The sequence below is a fragment of the Neoarius graeffei genome, chromosome 24 (genome assembly GCF_027579695.1).
Source record: "Neoarius graeffei isolate fNeoGra1 chromosome 24, fNeoGra1.pri, whole genome shotgun sequence".
Lineage (NCBI taxonomy): Eukaryota > Metazoa > Chordata > Actinopteri > Siluriformes > Ariidae > Neoarius > Neoarius graeffei.
Window position 1 is genome coordinate 19,719,364 of NC_083592.1, and position 12,091 is coordinate 19,731,454.

Below are 12,091 nucleotides of genomic sequence, written 5' to 3' on the forward strand. Positions count from 1 at the left end.
AACAGTCCATCGTATTTCCATAATGAAATATGCTCTTATCTGAATTGAGACGAGCTGCGCCGTACCTCTCCGAGCTTTGCGTGACCTCCCAGTCAGTCAGACGCAGTCAGACGCGCTGTCACTCCTGTTAACAATGTAGCTAGGCTCAGTATGGCCAATGGTATTTTTTGGGGCTGTAGTTAGATGCGACCAAACTCTTCCACGTTTTTCCTGTTTACATAGGTTTATATGACCAGTGACATGAAACAAGTTCAGTTACACAAATTGAAACGTAGCGATTTTCTATGCTATGGAAAGTCCACACTATAATGACAGGCGTACTAACACCTTCTGTGCGCTTCGGCAGCGCATTGATACGGAGCTCAGATATCAATGCGCTGCCGAAGCGCGCAGAAGGTGTTAGTACGCCTGTCATTATAGTGCGGACTTTCCATAGCATAGAAAATCGCTACGTTTCAATTTGTGTAACTGAACTTGTTTCATATCACTGGTCATATAAACCTATGTAAACAGGAAAAACGCGGAAGAGTTTGGTCGCATCTAACTACAGCCCCAAAAAATACCATTGGCCATACTGAGCCTAGCTACATTGCTAACAGGAGTGACAGCGCATCTGACTGCGTCTGACTGACTGGGAGGTCGCGCAAAGCTCAGATAGGTACGGCGCAGCTCGTCTCAATTCAGATAAGAGCATATTTCATTATGGAAGTACGGTGGACTGTTCCTTTAATATCCCACTTGCCTGGTCTGTGTCCTAGAGAAAAGAAAAACATAGGATGAGGGAAAATTAGTATTTGGACTTTTGAAGGAGAACTTGATGTCATTTGAATCTGAATATTGGGAGATGGACATTTCAGCAAAACAATGACCCCAAACATACAGCCAAAATAACTGTAGGAGCCCTTGATTATCATATGGAAGGCATGACAGATTCCTGATTTGAATCTCCTTGAAAATTTATGGAGGATTTTGAGATCAGGGAGAATTGATCTCTTCTTACCATAGACATCTCAAAGCTGTAAATGCCAACCACAGCATTGTAACAAAGAACTAATGTTGGCAAATTGCAGTGTCCATATACATTTCGAAATAATTTTAAAACACATATCTTTTTATGCTTATCAATACACTTTTTCTTCATATTTACAAGTACAAACTCAAAATATAATATGGAAGTAAATAAGGTGTCTGAATACTTATTTCCTCTCATAAGGGAAAGACTGGTATTTATAAGCTGTTCACATGCTTTGTTCACAATTAGAAAAAAGTGTTCAATTATATAAATCTTTATCTCCTACTGGTATATAGACACTATGGACTTCTCTGGGATATCTTTGATCAAGTTGAGGAAAGAGGAAATGGAGTCCCAGGTTTGTCCTCCTGCTTTTTTCTCTAAAAAAAAGATGTTTTATTTAATATAAACATGAGTAAGATAAATAAGACTGTAAAGTGGATAATGTTAATAAGTAAATTTAAAGGTGCTGATTGCAAAGTTGAATTCTGGACAAATTGTTCTATTTTGCTGTTGGAGTTTCAAGATGTTTTGCTGCTGCATACACCGTGTATCCTGTGTGTAAATGTTTTGCCGACATAAAATGCATTCCACATTTACGATTCTGGAGATTGCCGAAGCAAGTGAGCAACTATATCACGTGGCCACCATGGGGCGTGTTTGATATGCTTTTAACCAAAAAAGTTGCCATGGGCAAACATGGCTGCTCTCCCGCCAGCTAAAAGCCAGCAGTAAAGAAAAGGAAAGCCTGTCTAATGAGTGCAACTGCAAGATAGAGCAAGGTTAGATGGCATCATTTTTCTGGACAGATAATCAAATCATTCTAGCTGGTGCTTAGTTATCTTAGCCTGGGTGTGACTCCAAGGTAGCAAGTATGGAGTTATACACCTAATGCACAGAGAAAGAAATAATACAAAAGCAGTAATGGAAAATATATATTCGTCTTTTGTTTCACGGATCTATTCTCGAATGTCAACCACAAATTGCATCCCTGTGACTCAAAACTCTTTGAGGTCAATGCACAGTCACGATGTTTTCCATGTGTCGCCATCTTGGTGTGACACAGTTCCATAGTTATGCTTGGTTAACCAGTTAAAGCTCTTCGCGTTCGGCTAGTTCCGTAGTGCCATACTGTTTATCTCAAGAGGTAGGATATTGAGTCCCAAAACCAAAAAGCGACCCTCAGAACATCAAAATGTTGTTCTCATCCGCAAGATGATGATGATGATGATGAATGAACCTTTTATTGTCACTTAGTCACAAGTACCAGCGAAATTAGCCGTCAACCCTTCCGTACATATACACATACATACAATTGACACAGGGGGAGTAGACAGGACAGGAAGACAGGGATGAAAAATACAGAGTAACATGGGGGGGAGAAAAAAAGCAACCCCCACACTATGCTCCTGTGGGGAGTACAGTGTGGGAACATTTAAAAAACACCTCAGTACATAAGCACAAAAATAACACAGTACACTTTACAACATGAAAACTCGGGACTCGAGGGGGAAGGGGCAGAGGTATAGGTAACCCAGCGCAAACAAGCAGTCTAGTCCTGCAGCCGAAGACAGCTCTTACCCACTTGTCACACTGGGAGTAAAAGCGGCAACCGTGGGAAGTGGGGGAAGGAATACGAGAGAGTCTCACAGTAGTGACCTTCAGGGGGGAGCTGTTGTCCCAGCAATGGCCTTGACCAAGGCCAGTGCTGGCTGAGGGAGCCGAAAGCAGATAAGATTGGAATTGTTTGGTCTTGGGGCAAGTAGATGCATTCCTTTACACGACTACTCTGTTTGTCCATTCTGGTCTCCAGATCGATCCATTTTCCTTTGCAAAGCCAAAAGCTTCTTCATGATGTTATCCATGTTGCGGTTCAAGTTCTGAATAGCCACAGTCTGAGTGCCAACAGCTCTGCCCACCACTTCAATCATGTCGGGCAGCTTTATGGGGCTTTGGGCAAGATATTGTTTTTGCAAGACATAGGAAAATGCCATGCGCAATAAAAAAAATTTGAAAATTTCAGATGACTTTGCAGTCAGCACCTTTTAAGCAGGTAGATGTGTGCTCTTTATAATCCAATGTGATTTCACTTTCTTTAGGTGAAAGTCCTGGAGTTGGAGAGTATGCTTGAAAATGAGCGCCTACGACTCGGAGAGCTACGTAAAAAGCACTATGAGATAGCAGGGGTTTCACTGGAACAATTTGGCCAAGATGACAATGCCCTTTCTCCAAAATCCCCCTCCTCCCCAAAACCCTCCAAACCTTCATTAATGAAGAAACCAGCCCTTGCTCAGAAACCAAATATACCAACAAAAAATATGGTAAGGCTTTTATATTCCTTCATTTCCATCTCATCAAATGGGATGTATAGAATACAAATATCCAGTGATTACAAAGGGAATGGGAACGAGAAATGGACTCTTTATATGTGAATATGTTGGTATACTAGCTGTGAAGAGATGGGCTTGTTGCACTCGAATATATTTTGCTACCAACTTTTATATTGTTATTTTTATTCAAGTACATGCATTTAATTGCAATTTCCAATCATTTCCTTTCAGTTCAGGTAAATAACCCTTGGATGAAGTTCATCAAAACTGGATTTCAAATTGCTGGAGTTTTCTTTTTTCCTTTTTTTGTTTTCCTTTTTTTCCTTTTCCCTGCTTTTCTTTAATTATTATGTTTTAAAGTAAAGAAGTTAATTATCTATCTTTAAGTTTTGAGAAAATATATATTTTTAAATCTGAGCTATATACTAGTGATACATATCTAATCTTGTAGATTTTCGGGTATTTTAAACAATCAGAAACAGTCCTGTCTGAAATAAAACTATTCTGCATATAAGTCAATGTTGTTATAACAAGGCAAAAAATAAGTGGGTGGCTCTGAGCCTGTAATAACAAATCTACTAGAAAATGCTTTTTGTCTTTCATTGGTATTTGTTTTTCTCTTTTTGTAGTATGGCTTGTTTATTATTGTATGGGGTTGGTGTTTTATAGCCATCATTTATAACTGTCTTATTTATAATATTCAAATTGAATCAACCTTATTAGACTGAAAATAATAAACTATATTAAGTGACAGGTAATCAAGTCAAGGTCAAGGTATCTTTAATGTCCCCTGAGGGCAATTCATTTTGCAGCCAGCAGCAAAAAACACGCACCAACAATAAATACAGTCACAATTGAGACATAAAAAAAAACATAAATACATAAAGTTTTAGAACAGTAAAAACATTCATCATGGTAATGTTGAATAAACCCCTGGAATCATTGTTTAAAGTGTACCTGTAGTGAATTTTAATTACTAGCTATTTCAATGATCACGTATGATACCAGTGGTTCCGTCATGTAATGTTTGTCATAAGCTCGTCAAGTACGCACAAGTTTTAAGTCACTGCTCTGCCAGTCAGGCATGGTCAGCAACATGTCGCCTCCTTCATGGGCTGTTCCGGCACCGGTAGTGACGCACAGTCGTTGGTTTGTCCGATTGGCTGGGCTGCAGTGGACTGGTCACTGACCCCGTGTTGTAAACATCAGTCTAAGATAACACATTATCAACCGATCTGTTAGAAATAGAAGAAATATTTACACCTACTCGAGCTGATCTTTGGCTGGATTGAGTCAGTGTTTTTTTGTTTTTTTTAAAAAAGGCACCGTTCATCGTTCACCGTTCAAGATTGAATTGATTTGCTGTCGTGAATCATAAAACAAATCATGAATTGAATCGCTGTCCTGAATCATCCAAAGTGCATAAAATCCACGTGCCATCTCGGAACAAGTTTTAACTCCAAATAACGCAAACTATGTCAGACAAATTTTATCCTGTTTACGATGGGCGTTCCCACCATGAAACAGAAACCAGTCAAATCAATCGATTATTATGCCCTGTGTCCAAAATCGCTCACTCGTTCACTACTCCCTATACTATATTGCTGTACTATAAGAGGACTACCGTATATAGTGAGCTCATTGGTAAAATGAAAAAACGCTTTCGGACACGAGTCCGTTGTGCTGGTATTTACGTCATTACTGTTGCACAATTAAAACATGCCATATCAGCCGGCTGGTGGGCTTTCAAAATGATTAAAAAAAATTTTTAATATATATTTTTTTTATTAAAAAAAAAATACTGAGTGTATTTCCCACATTAATCAATACAAAGTACCTACATCTTTCAGTTTTAAATCGAGGCTGAATACTTTCTTCTTTGCCACTGCCTTTTATTAAATCAAATTTGAGACTTTGATTTCTTTCAGCGCTACTGCAATGCATGATGGGATATATGCTTCACTAACCAAGCTTAATGCTTGTACATTAGTACATTAATACTTTTCATGATGCATTGTGGGATGCTTTGAGTGCAATACATACGTTATTACGATAGTAATTATCCTCACTATCATTTCGGACAGCACTACAAAATGGCATTCTCACTATATGGTGCCCTGTATAGTGAGTAGGGAGCAATTTTGGACACAGGGCATGTGAATATTCTTTTATGAATGCGGAAGTGGGCGCTCAGCCCTCCGAGTCCGGTGTGGCTGAGTAAGGTGACAAGTTTTATGTTTCATCTAATTTAGGTAATTTAAAAACTATAATATTTGGCAGTGGGCATATAGGAAAGTGTAAAATGTAAAATTTGTCAATATCATGCTTGTATGATTAAAAAAATTCACAAAGATATTTATCTCAATAGATGACATTCTAAACCTGTCAAGTATAACCAAATCTACGTGCACATAATGCCATGAAATAATAGATATGTGCCATAAAAAAGATAGTTATTAGTATTAGATCTATATTTATTTAACGTGTTCTGAAGTTACTTGACTGGGAACTGGGAATCTCGACCCACAGATAACCCGGAATCAACGACTGTACGCCACTTCCGGTCAGCAATGGCTGCTCCCCGTGGTTCTGCCTCCGCAGGTAATTCACGGAATAAAATTGTTCGCAAAAGTGCTTTTACGGTGTTTTTATTGTTTGGGTTTTTTTGACTAAATGTGCACGTCTTTTGTGTATAAGTAATACATAAAGCACGATTTAGGTCGGACAGTCTGGTTTTGAAATAACACATCCGCCTACTGGTGCAGTTTTGAGCTGGACGCTCATTTGTCCTCCTTTTGAGATCATCTCAATTTTATACTCTAATGGTATAAAATTGAATGAATCGGCCTGAACAAAAAATAAATGAGTACTCGTATTAATACGTTGGTTTTGCCTAATTAAACACTCCAAAAAGATTTTTGATTTTACAAATCTTTAGATGAACGTGTCAAATATTTGAAATTTGATTGATCAATAGCTGAATGTAACCAAAAATGCTTTTTGTAAGCATGACCAGTACTGGTACACTTTAAAGCCCATGTCAACTCTTTTTCATAATTAGCATGTTTTCATCACTCAAAATGAATCAGTACATTATTATTATTCAACTTATTTTAAGGCTGTCCCAGTCACAAGGTTTACAGTCATTTAGCACAAAAGTCTTTTCACACAAGCCATTTAGGCCTATCTAAAACAATTGTGAAGATTTTTAAGTTTAACAAATTGTCTTGTGTTAAATTGTTTGGAGGGAGGATTGGTGACTGACTGAGGTGAACATCTATCTGTCCTGTTTTAGGTCGGACAGTCTGGTTTTGAAATAAAACATCCGTCTACTGGTGCAGTTTTGAGCTGAACGCTCGTTTGTCCTCCTTTTGAGATCTCAAGCTTTATCCAATGGTGTAAAATTGAATGAATGAACGAATGAATCGGCCTGAACAAAAAAATAAATGAGAACTGGTATTAATATGTTGGTTTTGCCTAATTAAACACTCCAAAACGACTTTTGATTTTACAAATCTTTAGATGAATGTGTCAAATATTTGAAATTTGATTGGTCAATAGCTGAATGTAACCAAATTAGCCATGCGGCTTGAGGTCATGCCAGGTATTGCGTTTGGCAAGCTACAGACCCAGTTTTGTGAAGATCATCAATTCACTGCAAAAAGTAGAAAGGATGACTGTCATTGTGATGTGGATGTAAGCAGCAAAGGGAAAGGCGCAATCGAGCAGCATGCTGCACAGACGAGCACAAAGGCAACAGCAGGTGCCTTTTCATTTTTATCATTTTTCTGTGACGCTTAATCACCTAAAGATGACAAAATAAACCTCATTCATGGTAACTGCACCAGAGTCTCATTATGGATTTGGGATTATTTTCCATTTTTGTCTTTGGTTCACTGAATTTTGCAAAGTGTCCTCCTTTTTGGGTGTTATGGAAATGGCCATACTATGACTAACATGCAGGCTACATCAAACATGGTGAAATACAATCACAGCTTCCAGCTTTGAGGAAAGCTCACTGTTTGGGAATGACTGCCATCATGCATCTTTAAACATGATCAGTAGGTATTTAAAATAAAGATTAAATGTTCTTAGAACTTGTGTGAAATGACTTTAGATTTGTGCTAAATGACTTGCGCGAAAAGACTTTTGTGCTAAATGACCAGATACCAGTCACAAGGACCAGTTAAGAGGGTTTTTTTGTTGTTGTTTTTAAATCAGGCTAGAGAATAAATGCTGCCAAATGTCCCAATAAACTCCTTGTACAAACTAGACACCTCTTATACACCTAGTGTTCATGCAGTGCTCATAAATATTTTTTTTTTAACATTTGAAATCATTTTGACAGGCTTTAAATGATGTCAAGTTTTTCATTACTATGATGATGAAAGGACAAATCAGGCTTACCTACAACGTTTGTTATAAAGCAATATTATGCATATATGCTTACACTAAAAAATGTTTTCCAAACAGTTAGTGGTGCTTGAAAGTTTGTGAACCCTTTAGAATTTTCTACAACCCCGATTCCAAAAAAGTTGGGACAAAGTACAAATTGTAAATAAAAACGGAATGCAATAATTTACAAATCTCAATTTATATTGTATTCACAATAGAACATAGACAACATATCAAATGTCGAAAGTGAGACATTTTGAAATTTCATGCCAAATATTGGCTCATTTGAAATTTCATGACAGCAACACATCTCAAAAAAGTTGGGACGGGGCAGTAAGAGGCTGGAAAAGTTAAAGGTACAAAAAAGGAACAGCTGGAGGACCAAATTGACTGGGTATAAAAAGAGCGTCTTGGCGTGGCAGTGGCTCTCAGAAGTAAAGATGGGAAGAGGATCACCAATCCCCCTAATTCTGTGCCAACAAATAGTGGAGCAATATCAGAAAGGAGTTTGACAGTGTAAAATTGCAAAGAGTTTGAACATATCATCATCTACAGTGCATAATATCATCAAAAGATTCAGAGAATCTGGAAGAATCTCTGTGCGTAAGGGTCAAGGCCAGAAAACCATACTGGGTGCCCGTGATCTTCGGGCCCTTAGACGGCACTGCATCACATACAGGCATGCTTCTGTATTGGAAATCACAAAATGGGCTCAGGAATATTTCCAGAGAACATTACCTGTGAACACAATTCACCGTGCCATCCGCCGTCGCCAGCTAAAACTCTATAGTTCAAAGAAGAAGCCATATCTAAACATGATCCAGAAGCGCAGACGTCTTCTCTGGGCCAAGGCTCATTTAAAATTGACTGTGGCAAAGTGGAAAACTGTTCTGTTGTCAGACGAATCAAAATTTGAAGTTCTTTATGGAATGTCATTCGGACTAAAGAGGAGAAGGACGACCCAAGTTGTTATCAGCGCTCAGTTCAGAAGCCTGCATCTCTGATGGTATGGGGTTGCATTAGTGCGTGTGGCATGGGCAGCTTACACATCTGGAAAGTGCTGAAAGGTATATTCAGGTTCTAGAGCAATTATGCTCCCATCCAGACGACATCTCTTTCAGGGAAGACCTTGCATTTTCCAACATGACAATGCCAAACCACATACTGCATCAATTACAGCATCATGGCTGCGTAGAAGAAGGGTCCGGGTACTGAACTGGCCAGCCTGCAGTCCAGATCTTTCACCCATAGAAAACATTTGGCGCATCATAAAACGGAAGATACGACAAAAAAGACCTAAGACAGTTGAGCAACTAGAATTAGACAAGAATGGGTTAACATTCCTATCCCTAAACTTGAGCAACTTGTCTCCTCAGTCCCCAGACATTTACAGACTGTTGTAAAGAGAAAAGGGGATGTCTCACAGTGGTAAACATGGCCTTGTCCCAACTTTTTTGAGATGTGTTGTCATGAAATTTAAAATCACCTAATTTTTCTCTTTAAATGATACATTTTCTCAGTTTAAACATTTGATATGTCATCTATGTTCTGTTCTGAATAAAATATGGAATTTTGAAACTTCCACATCATTGCATTCCGTTTTTATTTACAATTTGTACTTTTGTCCCAACTTTTTTGGAATCGGGGTTGTATATTTCAACATAAATATGACCTAAAACAACATCAGATTTTCACACAAGTCCTAAAAGTAGATAAAGAGAACCCAGTTAAACAAATGAGACAAAAATATTATACTTGGTCACTTATTTATTGAGGAAAATGATCCAATATTACATATCTGTGAGTGGCCAAAGTATGTGAGCCTCTAGGATTAGCAGTTAATTTGAAGGTGAAATTAGAGTGAGGTGTTTTCAATCAATGGGATGACAATCAGGTGTTTAAAGAACAGGGATCTATCAAAGTCTGATCTTCACAACACATGTTTGTGGAAGTGTATCATGGCACGAACCAAAGGAGATTTCTGAGGAGCTCAGAAAAAGCATTGTTGATGCTCATTAGGCTGGAAAAGGTTACAAAACCATCTCTAAAGAGTTTGGACTCCGCCAATCCACAATCAGACAGATTGTGTACAAATGAAGGAAATTCAAGACCATTGTTCTCATCCCCAGGAGTAGCCAACCAACAAAGATCACTCCAAGACATATAATAGTCAGCGAGGTCACAAAGGACCCCAGGGTAACTTCTAAGCAACTGAAGGCCTCTCTCACATTGGCTAATGTTCATGAGTCCACCATCAGGAGAACACTGAACAACATTGTTCAGTGTTGTTAATCATCAGTCAATTGATGATTGTTCCATCAATCATCATCAATGATGATTGATGGAACAATGAATTCTGAATTATACCAGCCAATTCTAAAGGAAAATGTCAGGACATCCGTCCATGAACTGAATCTCGAGAAGGTGGGTCATGCAGCAAGGTCACCCTAAGCACACAAGTTGTTCTACCAAAGAATGGTTAAAGAAGAATAAAGATAAGAGAAAACTTTATTGATCCCTTTGGGAGGACCTGAAGTGATGTGAGGAAACCCACCAAGATCCCCGAGTTGAAGCTGTTCTGTATAGAGGAATGGGCTAAAATTCCTCCAAACTGGTGTGCAGGACTGATCAACAGTTACCAGAAACATTTAGTTGCAGTTATTGCTGCACAAGGGGGTCACACCAGATACTGAAAACAAAGGTTCACATACTTTTGCCACTCACAGATATGTAATATTGGATCATTTTCCTTAATAAATATAATTAACCAAGTATAATATTTTTGTGTAATTTGTTTAACTGGGTTCTCTATTTTTAGGACTTATGTGAAAATCTGATGTTGTTTTAGGTCACATTTATGCAGAAATATAGAAAATTCTAAAGGGTTCACAAACTTTCAAGCACCACTGTATGCATCAACTATCTTCAAGTATTGATACATTTGTGACATTACTACTTACTCAATAGACTTCACTTTAATGCAGCAATATAAAAGTTATCAGAATGCTGTTTCAAGCTCACCAATCAGATTTACACAATGTTACTCAATTCATGAAGAGACAGGAATGTAGATCGACTGCTGTAAGACCTGTTACATTCGCAAAATGACCACTGCAAGGAGAAATTTATTTAAGACCAATAAAAAATGTACTTTCATTCTTGTCAATTCTATTTTCTTCAAAATATTGCCTTAGGAATTAACATGAATTAATTTACATATTTTAAAGTACAAGTGTCTGTTCTTCACTACATAAGGGTAAACATAAGTTTGTTTACTTTTAGTTCTACACTTTTGCCTTTTTATGATATAGAATGGCTGGGTTTTGGTTAAAGAAAATAGCAGATTATTTTTAGAAAATCACAGATTCTTTCCAACTGGTGATAAAGGCACATTTGCCAGGGCACAGGCCTGATTTTAAGCATGATTTTACAAAACGTGTTGCAATCTTTCTTTTTTTTTTCTTTGGTACTGTTTTTAAGGTCAAAATTAGAATGCTAACTTGGTCGAGGATGTATAGTGATAAAGTATCTAATGGTATAAGGTTATCTAAGGTTTTGTTTCTTTGACAAAGAAATGTAACTTTTTCCATGTCAGTTTATTTAGCACCAAAACTGTTAATATATTTGAATTATTTCTGATGGAATCCCTGTAATTAATAACAATGTTGAGTAATAAATGTTTATCATATTAGTTGTGTGATTTGTCACATTGTTTTGTTCAAAACCACAGTTAAAATAAGTGTACTTCAAAAGAACAAATGTGTGACTTTAGTATGGCTGTTTAACCCTGATAAAACCTCACAATACTAAGGTCATGATGGGATATTCCTACTTTTTGTAACTAATATTGTTGTATGGTAATGGTTAATGATCATAGTAGTTTTTGGTAATGGTTTTAAAATATCAACCCCTGGCAATTAACCCAAAGCAGATTTTACCATTGCCACTATTTTTAAGTGTTTAAGACTTTTATACATGGGGTGGATGGTTAGGGGGTGAGTACCATGTCTAGGGATTTTTTTGCAGGACAGGCAAGTAAGCTTGGGAAATTTGACAATGTAACATCATTATAATGTTTATTATGAAATGAAATTAATTTATGTTGCAATAAACATTTCTGCATTATCATTCATTGGTAGCATCAGTATTTCTCATCTCATCTCATCTCATTATCTCTAGCCGCTTTATCCTGTTCTACAGGGTCGCAGGCAAGCTGGAGCCTATCCCAGCTGACTACGGGCGAAAGGCGGGGTACACCCTGGACAAGTCGCCAGGTCATCACAGGGCTGACACATAGACACAGACAACCATTCACACTCACATTCACACCTACGGTCAATTTAGAGTCACCAGT

General features: G+C 37.7%; 1 protein-coding gene across 1 annotated transcript in view; it reads left to right on the forward strand.

Annotated features, from left to right (window-relative positions):
- Positions 1-9,305, forward strand: part of LOC132872216 (huntingtin-interacting protein 1-related protein-like) — a 266,642-nt gene extending 257,337 nt beyond the window's left edge. Inside the window, exons 30-32 of the mRNA XM_060906869.1 lie at positions 1,309-1,370; positions 3,112-3,333; positions 3,574-9,305. Coding sequence (XP_060762852.1) covers positions 1,309-1,370; positions 3,112-3,333; positions 3,574-3,582 — 293 coding nt within the window. The 3' untranslated portion in view covers positions 3,583-9,305. The remainder of the gene's footprint in view (positions 1-1,308; positions 1,371-3,111; positions 3,334-3,573) is intronic.
- The last annotated feature ends 2,786 nt before the right edge of the window (positions 9,306-12,091 follow it).